Consider the following 22,900-nt stretch of genomic DNA (forward strand, 5'->3'; position numbering starts at 1 on the left):
TTAATTAATATTATGCTTCCGCCACGTATAAAAAAAAAATAGCGGTGTCACACATACAATGGTCCGTTGTTAAGATGTTTAACCGATGATGAAGCGTTAAAAGTGGTCAAAGAAATGCATGAAGGAGTTTGTTCTCAACACTCCAGTTTCCGTACTGTGGCATCACGGATCATGCGATAAGGGTATTTTTGGCCTTCCCTTTATCGGGATGTCGCAGAAATCATAAAAACATGTGAGAATTGTCAGAGGCATGGTACAATTCAGCGTCTTCCAAAGTATGATTTGATACCGGTGTCATCCGCTTGGCCGTTCTGTAAATGGGCTATTGATATTGTGGGGCCATTCAATAGGAGCACTGGTAATGCTATGTTCTTGGTGGTAGCGATCGATTTTTTCACGAAATGAGTTGAAGCAAAGGCTTTAGCAATAATCACAGGAGAAAATGTCAAAAAGTTTGTTTGGCATGATATTGTATGCCGTTATGGGGTGCCAAATGAAATAGTCAGCGATAACGGCAAGCAATTTGCAGAAAATCTATTTCGGAGTTGGTGTGAAGAACTGGGCATAAAGCAAAATTTTACATCTGTTGCTCATCCTCAAGCGAACGGATAAGTGGAGGTTACCAACAAGGAAATCGTTGCTGGCATTAAGGCACGGTTAGGTCTAAGTCAAACTGGATGGGTGGATGAGCTGCCAAATGTATTGTGGGCACACCGGACGACGCCAAAGCGGAGCACGGGGGAAACACCTTTCAGTCCGGTGTATGGAACAGAGGCAGTGATACTGGCTGAAATATGTGTGCCAACGCAACGCATTATGGCATTTGATGTTGAGGCTAATTCTGAGGCGTTAAGGGAGAATCTCAACTTGTTGGAGGAAAGAAGGTTGATGGCCGCCATACGGCAAGCAGATCACAAGCATAAAATGGCAAAATATTATAACAAGAAAGTGCAGCATGTGCAGTTTGAAGTAGGTGATTTAGTACTATGTGATAATGAGGCAAGCAGGCAAATCAAATTTGGAAAGCTAGCCCCAAAATGGGAAGGACCTTATAAGGTCACGAAAGTAAATCAGAATGGATCATACATGCTTGCTGCGCCTTCCGGCGAGCAATATGAAAGAGCTTGGAATGCAATGAATTTAAAGAAATTTTATGCGTAGCACTATATGCATGGACAGCTTGATCAACTGTCAAATGCATGAGATATAGTCATAAATGTAAAAGTTTCTTTAAGAATATGAATAATAGCAATTATTCTTATGGCAATATTTTTCACAAATTTTATCCGGCCAAGGATTTTTTAGCCCAGGTGTCACATAGCTGTGTGTCATCTTTACCCGCAGAAAGAAAGAAACCCTTTCGGTGGTAGAAGTACAATCATACTCAAAATGGTTGTATCGATAGTGAGACATGTAGAACTCACTAAAGCATCGAAGCGATGAAACGAATCTACAAAAAATGTCATGACACAACTTATATACACAAAATGCAGAGCAAAACGAAAAACGGATCATAGTGTCCAGCAAAATATTTAAAGGTGAAAGTAATTCGTAATTTTTTCTCATGAGTTTCATGACGGAAGGCGTATGACGGAGAATATGATTTTGATATTCATAACTATAATGATTGCAGAGTACAATCTCAATATCTTGAGCATTGTTCATTACAACAATCTTACTAAGTTACTGTATATATTTCTAATATACATAACCAAGTGCAATATTAAGTGTTATGAAAAAGCAGATGTATAACAACATAGTGTTTCATTCATCCTGTGGAGTATAATTCAATACATCATCTATTGTTACATCTGGCCTTTTACAAAGATTTTCAAGATCAAAAAACCTCATATTTTCTATTGAGGCACCGGCTGCATCAGCTTCTAAAATGGCATTTTCATTAATCTTTGATGTGATTACCTCAGGCAGAGGATTTGGAAGTTCTGGTAGTTTTCTCTTCATAAAATTGAAAAAATTTAACCGTTCAACTGATTTGGCAAGGCGGACAAACTCACGGATTCTGTGAGATAATGCCTGACAGTTAAAGATACGCTCTACAAGCGCATGAATGCCAGTTATCATTCGTCTTTCGTTCTCCTCTTTGGCTTTAAGCTGTTCTTTCAACATGTTATTTTGCTCAAGCATTTTTTCGTTCTCCTTTACTAGTTCATCAATTTTGCTCAAATGCTGCTTTTCTCTGAAAGATAGTTCTTTGACTTGCTCCTTATATTCTACCCTCTGATTGTTGCAATTCTCATAATGCCTCTTCATTGTCTCGTATTCCCTCTTTATCTCTGTGGCTATTCGTTCAGTCCTGGCCACTTTCTCTTTTTTAGCAGATAGCTCCTTATTTGTAGTGACTTCATTGTTTTGCAAGTCTGATCGGCGCTGAAGATCATTTAGACCAGAAGCAATGTTCAGAATGATACTTTGTGCCTTAACTTTCTTGGCATCTGCATCAGATAAATTGCTAAAGAATTGGGCTAGTGAAGGGCACACCATGGCATTCAGAAAATCATGAAATCTTCGTACGAATGTGGTGGTCCTTTTAAAAGGGAGGAAAGCATGTTTGTGTCAAGATTGGGAAGCGTAATTTGTTGTTGAGAAGAACTAGGGCCAGCTCCTTGTTGAGCGGATGACGGAGGAATTTGACCAGTTCTTCTCCTCTTGGCGGAAGGCGGAAGAGTTGTTAATGTAGTGTCTTGATGTGCTGCACTAGCTGTTAGAGATAAAGGGAAATTGTTATTTATAAAAGAGTTCCAATATGCTTCACAACATTTCAAAGGTGGCATAAAGTATAAGGAAGGGTTTGGATTATAAAATCCACCAGTACTGGGTATGCAAGAAAACAAGTACAGGTTTTGGTATGGAATTTTGCATAATTCAGTGTTGTCATTTTCATTACCCGAGGTACGACGTTCTCTAGAGGCAACTCGATTCATACCTATGTCTTATTCTTCTTCTTCTTCATCTTCATCCTCCCTCATTACATCTGTTTTGGGGGTATCATCAATAATTTTCTCGGTAGTAAAGGTAAGATGCGAATAAACCGATGACCGCATGGCGGTAAGCGAAGTAATTTCTGCAAAAAATTAAAAACTCACAGTGATTAAATGGATAAATAAAGAAGAACATTTTATTTAAGCATATGTAGCAAAAGTAAATGCTTACTCTTTTTCCCAGCAAGAACACAGGCATAACCTTGTGAGATATCCCAATCTTGGCTTACGGATGTCAGCGAAAGCATGTGTTCCCCATATTTAATATCATTGATTTGTTCAGCCTTAATCTTCTTAAACAAAAGGTTTTCCTTGGTAACGAGTTTTGGAAAGGTAACAGATACGGTATGCGAGTATTTGCGCCATACTCGAGTAGCTGAGTATTGTTTATCAATTGCATCTTCATTAATAAAGATAAATGAAGCATACCAGTTATCGCCAGGATGATCAAGTGCAGGTTTCAAAAACCCATGAACTTTATTGAATGTGAACCAACCATTTTCATGGCGTGCTATACGTACCAAATGGCAAAATATCCGAATGGATGGCTCAATGCTCCTTGCGTGACAATACATTTCAAAAATCAAAATCTTTCGAATTGATGCTGGTTCGAATTGACCAACAGCAACACCATAAAACTTGCAAACTTCTAAGAAGAATGGTGTAAATGGCAGACATAAGCAAAAATTGAAGATTGAATGGCCATAAATAGCAACCTTGCCAGGGGGTGGTGAGCAGGCTCTGGCATTAATTGCAGGAATCACTGGTTCAACACCAGCTAATCTAGGAAAATGTTGCAGTAGCTCGCTTAAATATCTCTCATTTACTCAGCTGGGAATAGCTGCAACATCCTTTATGGCTGCCATTAATGTTCTAAATGAAACAGGAAGTAACGAAGGTATTGATGGAAGAAGATGAATACTGTAGAAGGAAGTTGTAAAAGTAAATGATCGGTTAGGGTTTATGGTGGTTAAAAAGCAAAAAGATATAACAGTTGTAATCAGTGGTGATTTTGGGGGTTTTGTTTTCAGCCACACACGTGTAAGGACAATATAAAAAGGTGAGTACATCGAAAAGTCCTTTTATAGCTAGAGGCGTGTGCGATATTTTAGCTGTGCAAAAAGCAATCATCACAATGTCAGTAAAATTTGCCTATCATTTAATGCCTGTGATGTGCTTCCCAATGCAAAAGGAAAACGTGAAGACTTGGTTGGCATGCGTTATTCCAAGTTTAACAACTTAATCAATTTTCAAATGCTTAAGTCATTAAACTGGGGGGACTTAATGGTGTATCCTATCGAATACACGCATAAAAGGCATAATGGTTTCCTAAAAGTAGCATCAGGAAGGCTGGAAACAACAGTTTTGTGGAGTTAACCGTCCAGCGTTCTCCGTTGTGCAGGCTGCTCCGTCATGCGTAAGTCCTGAAGGCCGCCTAGCGTGAAAGCCCTCGCCGGAGAACGGCACTTTCAGCATAAATTTCGGATCACGAATAACAGAACGTATCATCATCTGACACGTGTCCCCAAACAATCTGGTGGATCTGACACTATAAATAGACCCCTTGAGTCGTCATTTCACACAGTTCAGACATTCTGACAACTTTGAGAGCTGAGACTTCACTTCTCTTTCTCTCTCTACTTTCTCTCACTAGAAGTCATCCGGCTAGCACTTTTACACTCTACGGACGACAGATTGATTAAGCCACCTCACAAGTTTCTACACTTGTGAACCGGGTCTGCAGGGATTATTTCCCGAGGGTAAAAATCAATCGGCAACACTCCGCCCTCCTAAAGCTAGATTACTTCTAGTATCTTATTGACACACTAAGCCTTACATCATAAGGAAATAGGTGTGATGACCCGGAAATTTCTGACTAAATTTAAACTTAATCTTTGTATGATTAACATTTCCGACACGATAAGCAAAGTCTGTAAACTGAATCTCAAAATTTTTGAACTACTTTCATATATTCAAATACCTTTCGGTTGTTGTTGACAATTCGCGAATAATTATATGTATATAGATACATATATATATATATATATATATATATATATATATATATATATATATATATATATATATATATATATATATATATATATATACTATAACTCGAAAACGTAACAATGTATTAATTGTTTAATACCGTACATTAAACTTATTGGTTTAAATATTTATTTGAATATATATGATAAGTTGGAATATTAATTGTATGAATAACTTGCGACGTATATTTTAAAACGTGTTTAAAAATATTGAGAATAGATATTAACTTGGTTATGAAACATTTGATAAATACTATTATATTAATAAATAACGAGACAATGATTTATAGAAGTAAATGACCAAAACACTCAAAAGATTAAGATATACTTTGAGTGATATAGTTTATGGATAATTTAAGGCTATATTTTGACAAAGGTACGTGTCACGAAACGTAAAATTCAAGTTTTCTAAGTGTACGAAAATGCATTTGAGAAATCGAAACCGGGACATAAGTTGAGTAACAACGTACGAGTCATCGGAACGAAAATTACAGGTCAACTATGCACATGAATTTAATATAATATATAATTAATTATATAAATTAAATATATTATATATATTTAAATAATATGTCGACAAACAAGAAAACAAAAGTTTGTGAGCTGGATCAGAGGGCCATGCGATCGCATGGCCTTGAAGCACAAATCCCATGCGATCGCATGGGGTGCTTTTTCAGAAAAAGTTCTATAAATTGCACGATTCTGGTTCAGTTTTCTCACACTTTATATTACTCTGTATTACTTATGTTATTTATTTAATTTATTATTTATAATTATTATAATAATAATTATTATTATTATTATTATTATTATTATTATTATTATTATTATTAATATTAAGATTATTATTATTAATCTTATTATTAATAGTATTTGTATTATTATTTTTACGATACAAAAATAATAATATATATATATATAATATCACGACGGAGGGATGTCCAAATGATTTCGAAACGGGTTTTCGAGCAGGCTAGAGCTAAGGAAATTATGGGTTATTGTCAAAGAGGTTATGGGTAATATTCGGGGGTATATTTGTGAATCAAACCTAGTGTTTATCATCTCTGTTGCATCTACGTAATTTCCTACAATATTAAATCTCAATATTGGTTGAGATCTACGGTTATTTGGTAATCCGAGTTTCATTTTGGTGAATGACCTTATGTGCTGCTAAGGTGAGTTTCATAAGATCCCTTTTACTCTCTACATTTTTGGGCTGAGAATACATGCAAATGCTTTATTAACCGATATACAATATTTATATGTGTGAGTTTCATTTGCTCCCTTTTTAATTGCTTTTGCAATATATATTTTTGGGCTGAGAATACATGCACTTTATTTTAAACGCAATGGATACAAGTACATACTAAATTCTACACTGAGTTTGAACCGAAAATCCCTTAGCTTTGGTAACTAGTAACTACCAGTTATAAGAACTGGTGGGCGCGAGTAGTAGTATATGGATCCATAGGGCTTGACATCCCCGTCTGTTCCAGGTATAGAGACTCTAGCCTGAACTATAAAACAGACGTATGCTATTTGAGTTTAGTACACGTTGGATTGCGTGTATTGTACATGTTGGTTGCATGTATGTTAAAACAGGGGTACTTATTATAACGTTAAAGTTTAGTTACCAGGGTGCTCAATCTTGTAGAATATTTTGATAAACGTTTCTGGATGAAACAACTGAAATCTTGTGATCCATCTTTATGTACAGATTATGCAAAACATTAAAACTATGAACTCACCAACCTTTGTGTTGACACTTGTTAGCATGTTTATTCTCAGGTTCCCTAGGAGTCTTCCGCTGTTTGCTTATATGTTATACAAGCTATGTGCATGGAGTCTTACATGGCATGTTTATCAAGGAAACGTTGCATTCACCAAATCATCACCGTGTATCTTATTTTGACTGCATTATCAATGGAAGTACTATTGTAAACTATTATTTACGGTGATTGTATATATGTAGAAATCATCAAATGTCGAAAACCTTTGATTTAAATATTCATTTATGGTGTGCCTTTTCAAAAGAATGCAATGTTTACAAAACATATCATATAGAGGTCAAATACCTCGCAATGAAATCGATGAATGACGTGTTCGTCCATATGGATTTGGAGCAATCGTCACAGTTGGTATCAGAGCGTTGGTCCTAGCGAACTAGGTCTTGCATGAATGTGTCTAACTGATAGTTGTTAAGATGCATTAGTAAGTCTGGACTTCGACCGTGTCTGCATGTTAAAAGTTTTGCTTATTATTTCTTGTCGAAAATTACATGCTTATCATTCTTAAGTCTAGACACGTTTTACTACATTGATTTCATAAATAGTGTATAGACAAAAATTCATATCTTAGCGTATCTGTTACTGTAAACTTTTCCTGACATCTTCCGAAAATTTCTCCGTGATTTATGGAATTTGGTATTATATATACGTATGTAAATTATATATTGAAGAATACCAAACTAAATTCTATAATCTATTTCATATCAAAAATCATCTATCTAATTATACAAGATGGATCCCGTATCTAGTTCAAATTCCTTAAATTCCGACAGCTATTCCGATATGGATATTCTCCTGAACTCTGAAGAAAGTGTAACTGAAATGGATCAACCAATTAGCCATCATCTATTCTGGATGAATTGGGGATGGGTTCGTAGCCTACTTAATTATTGGAGACAAGAAGAAGGCGATCCCTTCCATCCACCACATTGCCCTCTTGGCGAAGAACCTGAAGCACTTACCGGCGAACCTGTTCGTAATACCATTTTCTCTCTCATCTCCAGAATATCTCGTCATGATCATATACTCTCTCAAATTCTGGATCTTATTCATCCGCTCGTCCGAACCGCCAATCATCCCGGTGTAGTAGAAGAAGTCAACGAGCTTCGCGCTCGGGTAGTGGCTTTGGAGAATATGGTGCAAAGGTTACAAGCACCAGCAGCATCACCGGCATCAACAGTACCACCGACAACAACACCAACAGTACCATTACCACCACCAACAACATCCGCATCGCAAACCTCAACTTCACAATCTGTTCCTCGAGCATCAACGTCATACGCACCGTAGTTACCAAGAAATACCAGCAACAATAACCGATGAAGTATTAACTCATTTCCCCTGAAGAAATTTTATGTATATTTAATATATATGAATTTTGAAATCAAAATAAATCTTTTCGTACCAAGTTATTACATGTGAATCTTAACTTGTAGGTACTACTCGGTTAATTCATATTACTAATATGCTATGATGTACATACTTCGTTAATGACTTAACCATCGTTAACTACAATCTCTGTTTCCAACTCAATGAATTCCATTTCATAATAAACTAAGTATATTATTCAATTATATGGTTGATTTTATACTTTCATCTTCGATGTATTCGAAACTTTCTAGAAAACATCATTCGTACCTTGCGAAGTTAGCAAGAGTTCCATGAGCACCAACATGATTCACTGAGAAAATATCAATAAAACTGAGTATTGATTACATTAGTGAAATACTCCGTAAAGATTATTAAATCTTTAATGTTTTATTCATTTCTAATTCAAGTCAAAAATCAAATGAGCTTAATATGATATTAACTCATCAAATCTGTATTACATCTGAAGAAAATATACATACATATATTTTCATAAAGACGGTAATAAAAATTCTTTTGTACAAAATATTACTTGTGAAATCTTTAACGGGTAGGTAATTCTCGGGAAATATTTAAGTTCACAATTAATATGTTACACTGTACATTCTTCAAATTTGATTCAAAAATTATTAACTATGCTCACAGCGATATACAATCGTTTCCATACAAATTCAATTACATATTCTGATATTGACGGATCAGAATCCAAGTCAAGATTTAACGGGTGACATCATTCTTAGATCTCTACATCTTTCAAAGCTATACTTTGACTTCAAAAATGTGAAAGATCCTTTAGCATTGTTATTACTGAAAATAACCTTGCAATTCCTTTCCAAAAGTATCCAGTATTATCAACCGTTCAACCAGTCAACGACGACCTTTCAGACTTGTAACTTTGGCATATACGTTTTTGTTACTGGGGAACCTTTCATGTTCCACCACATTAGTAGTAAATTTACCAACAACTTCATTGATCTTTGACCTTCCGAAAAATCCTTATACTTATTGAAACCGTATCATGTACTCATCCACATCTTGTAACGGCAATTGCCATACCAACTATCAGGAATTAGCAATCAGTATTTTGAAAGCTTGTAGCACGTCTACGCCAACAGTTATATGTGTACATATAACGTCTACCTCTTGGACTTACATACTTCGAATTTGAAGTTTCCGAAAAACACCCCAAACTACGAAACTAGTTCTCCGAATTTTGGAAAAATGTTGATGAAGCAGCAAAAACTGTAAACGACCTTAACAGTCAAAAGTTTGATGATAAAGAATAGTATGGTGGTAAAGCTGAGAAAAAGAGAAAGTTTGAAACTGGAAAACGAATTGTGCAAAGTATGAAAGAGGCTGTGGATAAATCACAAGGACGAAACCTGTCTTCAAAGAATCCAAATGATTCAGTATCCGTTGAAGCCATTAATGAATACCTTGCTTCCGAATCTAAACCCTTGCGGACAATATTCTTCATCATCCTCTGATATTAGAAATTCTAAGATATCATCGTATCTTTCATTATAAATATCCTCCATATTTCTGGAGATAATTTCATAATCATTCTTATCGAAAATCAATTTTCTCTTTACGATATCTGTGTTACACCATAAAAGAAACTATTTTAGTTTTTAAATTCTGAAACTTTCAAGTTTAAAATATAAATGTTTTGAAGTAATGTTGGGAATTGAAGCATGAGTTAATATAATATAATGACACTTGATCAACGTGATTATATTACAGTAAGTCATGCTGAGTTTCTAATGGAACGTGATAAAGGTTCACATATCATACCCTCATCATGAACCATGTTACATAACTCTTTCATTCTATATAATCTCTAAAAATATCAAGAAAATATTTTCTTAATGATTCGGTCTTTTTTTAGGTATTCTGGTAATTTGACAAGTCAGATTGTGCTATTACCATTTCTTTCTTAGAACATTAGTTATGTTCATCTGAAACTTCATACCTACGAATTCTGGACCATTATCCGCTTGACTTAAGGTCGGGAAGAGAAAACAAAAGCATGAAGCTCTGAAATATAATGGAGAATATAAAGCCCGATAACAACCCCGAAATTACAAACCGTGTATATCAATGCGTATAGCAATATAAAGACACGAGAGAATGAAAAACACTATAACCCCAAGGTAATAGTAGAAGAAAATAACTTCTTTTGGTGGTAGATGAAAAAGAAGAATGACAGATATGAAAGTTAAAAGTATATCAAGAATCAGAACTGGATGAAGCATTTCACAATCTTTTGAAGTATGAAATGAGGAAGAAGATGTAGGAGTGGTGAAAATAATGAAACGGAAGTAGTTAATTTATAGCGAAATATCAGACATAACAATCGAGGCAGATTACGCATTTAATCAAAGGAAATCATAATTTCCTTAAATTTTGAAGAATCAAATCTTATTATGAAGATTTTCTATTCCTTAAATTTCGAAAACCAATCGTTACTACGTCAAAAGATAAGACGAATCTCTATTTCACTATATTATGATAACTTCTCTCATACGCTTCGAGTAATTGGATTGTTTTATCCATATTATTCAAACAGTGATAAAACTCTATTTATCGACTCATATACAGCATGAAAACATTTTTATTGTTAGTCATGACGACCTCACTCAAATTTCGGGACAAAATTTCTTTAACGGGTAGGTACTGTGATGACCCGGAAATTTCTGACTAAATTTAAACTTAATCTTTGTATGATTAACATTTCCGACACGATAAGCAAAGTCTGTAAACTGAATCTCAAAATTTTTGAACTACTTTCATATATTCAAATACCTTTCGGTTATTCTTGACAATTCGCGAACAATTATATGTATATAGATACATATATATATATATACTATAACTCGAAAACGTAACAATGTATTAATTGTTTAATACCGTACATTAAACTTATTGGTTTAAATATTTATTTGAATATATATGATAAGTTGGAATATTAATTGTATGAATAACTTGCGACGTATATTTTAAAACGTGTTTAAAAATATTGAGAATAGATATTAACTTGGTTATGAAACGTTTGATAAATACTATTATATTAATAAATAACGAGACAATGATTTATAGAAGTAAATGATCAAAACACTCGAAAGATTAAGATATACTTTGAGTGATATAGTTTATGGATAATTTAAGGCTATATTTTGACAAAGGTACGTGTCACGAAACGTAAAATGCAAGTTTTCTAAGTGTACGAAAATGCATTTGAGAAACCGAAACCGGGACATAAGTTGAGTAACAACGTACGAGTCATCGGAACGAAAATTACAGGTCAACTATGCACATGAATTTAATATAATATATAATTAATTATATAAATTAAATATATTATATATATTTAAATAATATGTCGACAAACAAGAAAACAAAAGTTTGTGAGCTGGATCAGAGGGCCATGCGATCGCATGGCCTTGAAGCACAAATCCCATGCGATCGCATGGGGTGCTTTTTCAGAAAAAGTTCTATAAATTGCACGATTCTGGTTCAGTTTTCTCACACTTTATATTACTCCGTATTACTTATGTTATTTATTTAATTTATTATTTATAATTATTATAATTATAATAATAATAATAATTATTATTATTATTATTATTATTATTATTATTATTATTATTATTATTATTATTATTATTATTATTATTATTATTATTATTATTATTATTATTATTATTAAGATTATTATTATTAATCTTATTATTAATAGTATTAGTATTATTATTTTTACGATACAAAAATAATAATATATATATATAATATCACGACGGAGGGATGTCCAAATGATTTCGAAACGGGTTTTCGAGCAAGCTAGAGCTAAGGAAATTATGGGTTATTGTCAAAGAGGTTATGGGTAATATTCGGGGGTATATTTGTGAATCAAACCTAGTGTTTATCATCTCTGTTGCGTCTACGTAATTTCCTACAATATTAAATCTCAATATTGGTTGAGATCTACTGTTATTTGGTAATCCGAGTTTCATTTTGGTGAATGACCTTATGTGCTGCTAAGGTGAGTTTCATAAGATCCCTTTTACTCTCTACATTTTTGGGCTGAGAATACATGCAAATGCTTTATTAACCGATATACAATATTTATATGTGTGAGTTTCATTTGCTCCCTTTTTAATTGCTTTTGCAATATATATTTTTGGGCTGAGAATACATGCACTTTATTTTAAACGCAATGGATACAAGTACATACTAAATTCTACACTGAGTTTGAAACGAAAATCCCTTAGCTTTGGTAACTAGTAACTACCAGTTATAAGAACTGGTGGGCGCGAGTAGTAGTATATGGATCCATAGGGCTTGACATCCCCGTCTGTTCCAGGTATAGAGACTCTAGCCTGAACTATAAAACAGACGTATGCTATTTGAGTTTAGTACACGTTGGATTGCGTGTATTGTACATGTTGGTTGCATGTATGTTAAAACAGGGGTACTTATTATAACGTTAAAGTTTAGTTACCAGGGTGCTCAATCTTGTAGAATATTTTGATAAACGTTTCTGGATGGAACAACTGAAATCTTGTGATCCATCTTTATGTACAGATTATGCAAAACATTAAAACTATGAACTCACCAACCTTTGTGTTGACACTTGTTAGCATGTTTATTCTCAGGTTCCCTAGGAGTCTTCCGCTGTTTGCTTATATGTTAGACAAGCTATGTGCATGGAGTCTTACATGACATGTTTATCAAGGAAACGTTGCATTCACCAAATCATCATCGTGTATCTTATTTTGACTGCATTGTCAATGGAAGTACTATTGTAAACTATTATTTACGGTGATTGTATATATGTAGAAATCATCAAATGTCGAAAACCTTTGATTTAAATATTCATTTATGGTGTGCCTTTTCAAAAGAATGCAATGTTTACAAAACATATCATATAGAGGTCAAATACCTCGCAATGAAATCGATGAATGACGTGTTCGTCCATATGGATTTGGAGCGATTGTCACAATAGGTGTTAACAAGTGTATTGCTGATTTGCGGGTCCTACTTTGGAGAGTCCCATGTCGGCAACTTTCGCATTCCATTCGTCATCCAACAAGATGTTTGCGCTTTTTATATCTCGATGAAGAACTCTCTGATGCACGCCGTTGTCATCGTGTAGGTAGCTTAGTCCCCTTGCAGCATCAAGACATATCTTAATACGTCGAGACCATGTGAGAGCTTTGCTACTTAAATGGCGATCGAGGCTTCCATTAGATGCGTACTCGTAAACCAAAACCTTCTCATCAGCCTCGTTACAAAATCCAAGGAGAGAGATGAGATTTTTATGCGAGTAATGTGAAAGCATCATTACTTCTTTCCAGAACTCGGGATCTCCTTGCCCGAATTTACGATCTAGACGCTTCACAGCAACAAGACTTCTTCCTCTATAATGAGACACTTCTGCTTTGTACACCTTACTGAAACCACCGGACCCGATAACTTGGGTTTGATTAAAGTTGCTCGTCGCTAATTTTATGTTTTCGAGTTCGATCATAAGATGTTCAAACTCCTTCATGAATGGATCCATTATTGTTAAGGTTTAAACGGAAAATTTCAGGTCAACTGTTGTAATGGAAAGGAAAGGAAATTCAGGACTCTGTGATTGAATGGTGTTTAATTGTGGAGAAGAAGGATACAAAAGTTGTGGTTTCAGGTCAACTGCTAGAATCAATTATTGTTATAATCAATCAATTAAGAATTAAACGGAAAGTTTCAGGTCAACTGTTGTAATAGAAGAAGGGAGATTTTAATACTCTCTGATTGAATGGTAGTGTTTGAGATTGGAGAAGAGGATACAAAAGATGTGGTTCAGATTAAATCAAGATCAAGTATAATTTTTTACTGATCTAAATAAATCTGATCTTATCATGAACCATGGGATGGTTGGTCAGTGTTTTGGTTGTTTTATCTGATTATATATACGTATCGACATAATGAAAGAATAGTGTCTCATGATTATACCTAACAAACGGAGCAAGTTGGGTCGAGACCTGAATGGGTCAGACTTTTAGATGGGTAAACCAGGTCGGGTTTACATGGGTCAAGTCTAAATGGGTCTAATTAAACTTGTAAAAACTCTAGAGAATAATATTTTTAGAATCTATCAAAGACCAGTTAAAACCCATTAAGGATCCGTTGGACTTTATATATATTTGTTAGGCTTCATGTTGGTCTAAATAGGACCCATTCTTCAGCTTTTTTATGGACCCAATTGATTAACTACCTAACCCAGTTACAAAAATTCATGACGAAATCACCTTTCAATGGAACCAAAAAAAAAAAAAAAAAAAAAAAAAAAAATAATTACATTGTAATCTTATCTCTTCATATGTGAAACTCTTGTAAGATGATGTGAATGACCCTTGAATACTAGAGTACTGCATTTTAAAGAAAAAACAGCAATTTTGAGATTCATTGATCACTTCTTGCCAATCACAGGATAAAAATATATCATCATTCTGGAGTTATTTATTATTTCTGGTCTGAACTTATTACACCGATACTAATACAAGGTTATCAAAGACTAGTTAATCCTAAACTATATACCGGACTCTGCTAACTATTAGCTTGGCTTTCTTGTTTTTGCAGTTTCGATGCTGATTCAAGGTTATCGACAACTTGATTAATGGTAGGACGATTATCAGGGTTATTGTCCAAGCAATCCTTTAAAATATATACACATACTCGTGAACATCCTGGTGAGATATTCATTGTAACATATTCAGGGGCAATTTTTGGAAATTCTCTTCTCCAAATGTATGGAAGTGCCAACATAAGTAGTCTCTCCCACGGTGGCCTCTCGCATAAAACTTCCAACAACACCACACCAAAAGCGTATACATCTGCTTTTCTACTTACTTTGTAGTTGGGCTCGTAACATTCAGGAGCTATATATCCTTCGGTACCTGTCAATATAATTCTTTTTCAGATTTTTGACTTTAAGTAAGAAAAAAGTAATCAAACTATTCAAAGATAGCCTGGTGGTTGGGTCCTGTAATAAGATTTTTCAGGTTCAAACATCACTAAAAGCATATCTTGGATGACCAGGAAAGGGTCGCAGACAGTCACGAGATAACCCATTTAGGCCATGTATATTAGCGTAAAAATACTCCACTCTTCGTAAATCTCATGCTTTTAATAATAGAGTAGTCAAAATTTTGAGACACGATGATGGTGACGATATATACCTTTTGTAGTATTCGTAACTACATCTGAACTTGATGGGCCTGCAACACGAGTTCTAGATAATCCAAAGTCTGATATCTTTGGAACCAAATCAGCATCTAATAAAATGTTGTCAGTCTTTAGGTCACTATGAATGATATTATTCTGGCTCCCATAATGAAGGTAACTTATACCTTTAGCCACACCTATGCAGATTTCAAGGCGTTGCTCAACACTCAATCGAGGTGCTTGTTCTTTGTGTATGTAAACACAATCATAAAGTGAGCCTTTTTTCATGAAGTCGTATACGATAATTTTTTCAGATCCTTCATTACAACATCCGATTAAAGAAATTATGTTAGGATGATTGCAGGCAGATAATAGTTCAATTTCCTTCTGGAATTCAACTTGTCCTTGTTTGGAGCATTCGTTCAATCGCTTCACCGCAACTAGTCCGTCGTACGTGGTTCCAGAGATGTTGCCACGGAAGACTTTCCCAAATGCCCCTTCTCCTAATATATTTTGATCCGAGAATCCGTTGGTTGCCCTTTTTATTTCTTCAAGTGTGAAACTCTTGTAAGATGATGTCAATGACCCTTGTATACTAGAGTACTGCAATTTAAATTGGTAAAAAAACACATGAGGTTCATTGATCACTTCTTTCCATCTATAGGATAAAAAAACTTATCATCAGTGGCGGACCTAGTATATGCTCAGTGGTAGCATGGGACACTACTGAAATACGCAATGTAGTGGAAAAATTTCGCTTTTTAATTAGTGACACTAGTGGAAAGTGTAAATTTTTTTGTGTGACACCATTCAAATAAGCCATGCAGTAGAAACCACTGAGAGATATGAGATTTTTATGCGAATAGTACTGGGAATACACAAGACTTCTTTCCAGAACTCGGGATCGCTTTTTAATTTCTGCTTTGTACACCTTACCGAAACCACCTGACCCGATAACTTGGGTTTTATCAAAGTTTCGTGTGGCTAATTTTATCTTTTCGAGATCGATTTTAAGATGTTCAAAATCCTTCATGAATGGATCCATGATTGTGGAATCCAATAGAACTTCAAAGGAAATTTCAGGTCAACTTTTGTAATGGAAAGGAAAAGAAATTCAGGACTCTGTGATTGAATGGTGTTTAATTGTGGAGAAGAAGGATACAAAGGTTGTGGTTTCAGGTCAACTATTAGAATCAATTATTGTTAGAATCAATCAATTAAGATTTAAACGGAAAGTTTCAAGTCAACTGTTCTAATGGAAGGGAAATTTCATTACTCTGATTTTTGAATGTATTTTTTGAGAGTGGGGAAGGGAGGATACAAAAGATGTGGTTCAGATTAAATCAATGAAAGGGATAATAAGTGTTTTTAAATTGGCATGAAAAATATGTGGTTCAGATTATACCATTTATGTGTCTTTTGTAACGGCTTAATTCTCCCCACTCTAATTTCATGCCTACTTTAGTTTGTATCTTAATTTAGTTTTTACATAAATATATGAGGTTTTTTTGTTTTGATGTAGGGAGTGTTATTTTGATTTGGGAAGTTATTAATTTTGAAAACTTAAAATTGTTAATTATCATATTAACTATTAGACAAATATAACGAATAGTATCAGGGGTATTTTTATCATTTTGCTTTTTTTTACTAACTTTCACTTTGCCAAACCCCACCAACCCCCCCCCCCCACCACTTCTGTTCAAACATTAAAACCGGCCCTCCAAACAGGGGGTAAAGTGTCAAATCAACATTTTCATAAGAAATCTTAAATAAACTCTACCCAAGTATTCAACAGGTCATATCTTCTTGCTCGCAACGAGTTAAATTTTTCTGGCATCATCGTTAAATTCGAAATAATTTTACGAACACAACGTCACTAACTATACGCAAAACGGATCCTTTTTAAAAAAACGCTAAATATTTGAGGTACTTTTCATACACGTTGATTTTGCGTTAAATTTTTAAAAGTCGACAATTCCATAGCGAAACGCGGAGATACACATATATTGTTAATTTAAAATAACATTTAAATCTATCACGGGTTATACCTTTTAGTTCGATTCGAGTTGCGCTTCAACGAAATCATCGTTAACCACGAAATAATTTTACAAATTAAGCGCAATAAAATACATTGAAAACCGAACCCCCGGCGCGAAGCGAGGGTTCGAAAACTAGTTGTTACTATTTATTTAAACTGACTGTATATAATCATTTCATATTCATACCGTAATATTTTTCTACCTAAGGTTTTTCAGTTTTTGAATGGGCGAGAAGAAAAGAAAGACTACAAAAAAAAAAAAAAAAAAAAAAAAAAAAGAAGTCACAGTCAAAGCTAATTACCTTTAAATGAAATTTGACTTCATAATTAGACTTTATCTTTGGTTACCAACGACTCTTGACTTTGGTTAAGGTTAGTAGTCTAAAAATACAATAACCTCTTTTCTAGACACGGAACTATGGAAATGCTGTCAAGTCAAGGTTTCCTTAGTTTTTATTGATGTTTCATAGTAACATTTATTAGAGCTCAAATTACCAAAACTAAAAGGACCATTGATGAGTTAGGGGTGTTTTGAGCATCTCTACTTAAAGTGGTACCAACCAATTGCATACAAAAATGTTTTTATGACATTGAATCTTGTATAACACTCATTGTGTGTATTCAACAATGACTAGATTATATCTTCATGAAGCAGCTTTTTCAATCTTAATAGATGTTCATCCTTCAACTTCTAAACACGTATTACAGTAACTCATAACAAATGCAAAACAGAACAGTGGGCCTGAAAAAAACTCGGCCCAAATAATAGATGGGCAATTTACAGATGTAAGTGACTCTGATGGTGGGCCGAACTATTCTCCAGAAGTAACACAAAAGTGTGGATCCAGGAAGTGTGATGTAAAAAGCCCATCTTATAACTTAAATTGCAATACGGAGTCAACATCAAACTTTAATAAAAAGGACGGGTACATTAAATCAAAAAAAGGAAAATCACTTAGTGCTCATCGCTCCAGGACATCTTCATCGACACAATTGGGATCTAGGGCATCTGAAATCTCGTTCTGTAATAACTGCTACTGGAAAGCAATCGGGAATTGCAAAGCCTCTTCGCGTATTATGAGAATGAAAAGCATGGCTAGAAGAGGAATCAATTTGAAAGATTCTCACAAATGCAAGGCTTGCGGAGTGAAAGGGAAAAAGAGGAAGAGAGGCTCGAAATCGCAGAATTCAAGTGGCACAGCTAAGAATCAGTTCTGCACAATCGATAGCGAAGAGATCAAGGAGTATGGACAACAAATCGGGCTGAGGTGGAACACCCTCAACCCTCATTAAGTCTCTGTATTCCTCTCGTTTTGTCTGATTTTTTTAATGAAGATTCTTAGTCTCAACGTTCGCGGGCTCGGGGTAACAGGGAAATTCAGTTGGGTTAAAAATCTTAGTTTTTGTGAGAAAGTAGATGTACTGGCACTTCAAGAGACAAGATGTAAGTTTTTAAATGAGCGGTGGGTGTATAACTTATGGGTGTAATAATGATTGTGGTTATGTCCAAAAGGAGGCGGTGGGAAAATCGGGTGGATTACTTCTGATATGGGATAGTAAAAGCTTCATAGCAACGACTAATTTGTGTAGTGAGTTTTTTGTCGCTGTTCGGGGTAATTGGGTTGTTTCAGGCAAAGAATCGATTATTGTTTGTGTGTACGGGCCTCATAAGGATGTGACGAAAAAATTAATGTGGGATCAGCTGAATAGTCTGGTAAACGAAGTCGATACGGCTTGGGTTTTATGCGGGGATTTTAATGAAGTTCGTGAAAGCTCAGATAGATTAAATTGTACATTCCATCAACATGGAGCGGCACGTTTCAATGGGTTTATCTCGAGGAATAATCTAATTGAAATCCCGATAATTGGTAGAAAATTTACGAGAATAAGTGACGATGGTGCTAAGTTTAGCAAGCTTGATAGGTTTCTTGTGTCCGACCATGATCCGGTCAAGCCCATCTCCGAGATTTTAGGGAGTAGTTTGGAGTCAGAATAATTCTTTGGCCCATATTGCTCACGTTGCCCATGATCCTAATTTTAGGGATTGTGGAGAATTGCCTCAGTTATGTTTATTGATTATAAATATGTAAATGTAATTGAGAGAGGGGTATGCCTCTATTTTTCATTTACTGTACGTATGAATTATAGAGAGAGATAATAAACATTATCATTCCCCAAATATTGTCTTTCTTATTTTACTTTACAACTGTCATTATTAACAAACTTCAATTCAATCATCATCCGTATCAATTCGTTGCGTTAAATTGTGTTACGGATCAAGTGGTATTCAGAGCCATCTCGTTTCTACCTGTGTATGGTGAAAACCAAGAGCACTTACAGAATTTTAGGTGACAGAGGGAGTGAATTCAGTTTACAAGGTCGAGAAATGACTCAACCATTCAAGGTTGAAGGTAAGATAGACATTCCCACATATGATGGGACGGTAGATGCTGAAAAGCTCGATTCGTGGATCGACCAACTTGAAACTTATTTCACATTATATGGTTTCAAGAGCACCGAGAAGGTTTCATTCGCAAGACTGAAGCTAACTAGCCACGCCTTGGCTTGGTGGAATTCGTACCTGAAAACATTAGACGAAGAAGAGGTTAAATGGCCAGAATTTGCTCGACTTCTACGAAGGGAGTTTTATCCGATGGGATACTCTCAAGATAGGTGGACTCGGTGGCACAATTTACGTCAACAACATGCACAAGTTGTCCAAGAGTACACCACAGAATTCCGATGACTCGCGGTGTCATTAGGAATTTCCATGGACGATGAAGAGACGATTACCAAGTATGTAGCAGGCCTACATAGACAAATTCGGAATGAGCTGCGTTTGCATACGATCACTAGCATTTCAAGTGCTAGTGGTATAGCCATGGCTATCGAACAAAAGAATAAGTTTGGTGGCCAGAAAGGAGACGATAGAACAAGGGGCGACGGGTCGAGCAGTGGGTCATCAAGGAAAGATTCACACAAGACCAAGTCCAAAAATTCCACCAATACCGAAAACTATTGTGACCATTGCAAAGCTCAAGGGCATGTCAAAGAAAGGTGCTGGAAAGTTAATCCATCCCTAAAACGGAAGAAGTGGAATAGGGATAAGGGGAAGCGCATGACGGTTACAACAACAGCAAATGGTACAGTAGAACTCGAGAAGGTTGAAGAAGTGGATAAGAGTTTATCGTTGATGGCGGGATCGCCTAGTATGTCCAACAACTCTGATGAGAAGGAGTAACTTTTTACTCTGAAGATTCAGGTTAAACAAGAGTTGATTGATGCCATAATCGACACGGGCAGTCAGAAGAACCTAATTTCCTCGAGTCTCGTACAGCGATTGGGCTTATCAACAACACCCCACCCTTGTCCATACACGTTAGGTTGGATACAAAAAAACACAGACACAAGAGTCACGCTACAATGTAAGTTTCGATTCGCGATTACTAGTAAATACATTGACGATGTTACTTGTGAAGTTGTCCAATTAGATATATGCCATGTGATATTTGGTAGCCCATATTTGTGGGAAAGAAATGCGATTTATTTCAGACGTGATCAACGGTATCAATTAGAGAAGGAAGGAAGAGTTTTTGTGATCAAGAACCATAAAGCATCACAGAATGTTGAACTAACCACAGCTGGTCAGATGAGAAGGATTGTTACCACTTCCAGAAGCTTTGTTCTACTCCTTTTACCACCTGTAAAGGAGGATGCAAAGGTATTGACACTCACGCTAGGTTATTCTGATGTTAATAATCAGATTGGTGATCTTATGAATAGGTGCTCCGTTATTTTTGAGGACTCAGTCAGGTTGCCTCCTGATCGGGCTGTGTCACATGAGATACATTTGGTGCCAGACTCAACGTTACCCAATATAGGAATGTACCGAAATTCTGTTTTGGAAAATGAAGAGATCAAAAGGCAAGTCGAAGAACTGGTAGACATTGGAGTGATCAAACCGAGTAGCTCCCCATGTGGATCGCCAGTTTTATTGGTGCCAAAGAAAGATGGAGGGTGGCGTATGAGTATTGATTATCGTGCCCTAAACAAGATAACCGTTAAAAATAGGTATCCTCTCCCACGGATCGATGATCTACTCGATCAATTAAAGGAGGCTGCCATTTTTTCTAAACTGGATTTAAAATCCGGTTACCACCAGGTTCGGGTTCGGGAAGATGACACTTGGAAGACGGCTTTCAAAATTCGCCAAGGCTTATTCGAATGGCTAGTCATGCCGTTTGGTCTTTGTAATGCTCCTGCCACGTTCATGCGGTTAATGAATGACATACTTCATCCTTTTTTAGATTCGTTTGTCGTGGTTTATTTGGATGACATACTCATTTACAGTCGGTCTAAAGAAGAGCATCTCAAACATTTACAACAAGTGTTTGATCTACTGCAACAACACCAACTCAGATTGAACAAGAAAAAATGTGATTTTGCTAAAGAACATCTAATTTATTTGGGCTTTGTTGTTGGTGGTGGTTGTTTACAGGTCGATCCCGAGAAGGTGAGAGTTATTCGAGAATGGTCTCAACCGCAATCAGTCACTGATGTACGAAGTTTTATGGGGGCTTGTCAGTATTTGCGAAAATTTATCAAGCACTTTTCTGTCATAGCAGCTCCTTTGCATGCTCTCACTCGACTTAACAGCAAGTTCGAATGGACTGCGCGACACACAGAAACTTTCCTGCTACTCAAACGAAAAATCAGCGAGGCTCCGGTGTTGGCCTTACCAAACTTGCAGCGTCCGTTTGAGTTAGAGACGGATGCTTCTGGTTATGCAATGGGGGCCATCTTATTGCAGGAGGGCAGACCTGTAGCTTACCACTCAGAGTTGTTTCAAGGGTCGCAAAGAAATTATCCCACGTATGAAAAAGAGCTATTGGCGCTGCATCAGGCGGTTAAACACTGGCGGTGTTATTTACTCGAAAAGGAGACAATTATTCACACCGATCACCAACCCCTCCAGTATCTTCAAAGTCAGGCCAAACTTCAACAAGCACGTCATATGAAATGGATGACATACTTGCAGCAGTTCAACCTCATTATTAAGTACAAAAAAGGTACTCAAAACAAACTTGCTGATATGCTTTCGCGACCACCAAACAATACCTTTGTTTTGTCAACTATAATGCAAGTTCAGCCATCATGTCATGACGAATACTTCGAGGCTTACAAGACTGCTCCTGATTTTTGTCGTATCATGGAGGAGGTAAAAAGTGGCAAGGTATCATACTATGTATGGAAGGGAAAACTACTATATAAAGGTGCATTATTGTGTGTGCCTAATGTCCAAGAGCATCTTCAATGGATACGAGAAGCACATACTTCCAAAGTAGCTGGACATTTTGGTGTGTCAAAGACTCTCCAGCACCTGCAAAGATATGTTTTTTGGCCGAAAATGCAGCAGGATGTGGCTCGTTTCATTCGTGGGTGTGTCAT

General features: G+C 35.8%; 3 protein-coding genes across 3 annotated transcripts; all 3 read right to left on the minus strand.

The window, feature by feature from the left end:
- Positions 1-1,764: 1,764 nt before the first annotated feature.
- Positions 1,765-3,653, minus strand: LOC139901941 (uncharacterized). The gene is made up of 2 exons (XM_071884604.1): positions 3,172-3,653; positions 1,765-3,082 (listed from the first exon to the last, which is right to left on the minus strand). Exon 2 carries the CDS (start codon positions 2,500-2,502, stop codon positions 1,765-1,767), a length of 738 nt encoding a protein of 245 aa, XP_071740705.1. The 5' UTR covers positions 2,503-3,082; positions 3,172-3,653.
- A 9,560-nt stretch (positions 3,654-13,213) lies between these two features.
- LOC139901943 (probable serine/threonine-protein kinase PBL23) lies at positions 13,214-13,768 on the minus strand. Its single transcript, XM_071884605.1, has one exon. The coding sequence runs from the start codon at positions 13,766-13,768 to the stop codon at positions 13,214-13,216; it is 555 nt and encodes a 184-aa protein (XP_071740706.1).
- An 861-nt stretch (positions 13,769-14,629) lies between these two features.
- LOC139901944 (receptor-like protein kinase FERONIA) lies at positions 14,630-16,459 on the minus strand. Its single transcript, XM_071884606.1, has 3 exons — positions 16,284-16,459; positions 15,429-16,072; positions 14,630-15,146 (listed from the first exon to the last, which is right to left on the minus strand). The coding sequence occupies exons 1-3, from the start codon at positions 16,457-16,459 to the stop codon at positions 14,797-14,799; spliced, it is 1,170 nt and encodes a 389-aa protein (XP_071740707.1). The 3' UTR covers positions 14,630-14,796.
- Positions 16,460-22,900: the final 6,441 nt, after the last annotated feature.

This window comes from Rutidosis leptorrhynchoides, chromosome 3 (assembly GCF_046630445.1).
Source record: "Rutidosis leptorrhynchoides isolate AG116_Rl617_1_P2 chromosome 3, CSIRO_AGI_Rlap_v1, whole genome shotgun sequence".
In the NCBI taxonomy this organism is placed as follows: Eukaryota; Viridiplantae; Streptophyta; class Magnoliopsida; order Asterales; family Asteraceae; genus Rutidosis; species Rutidosis leptorrhynchoides.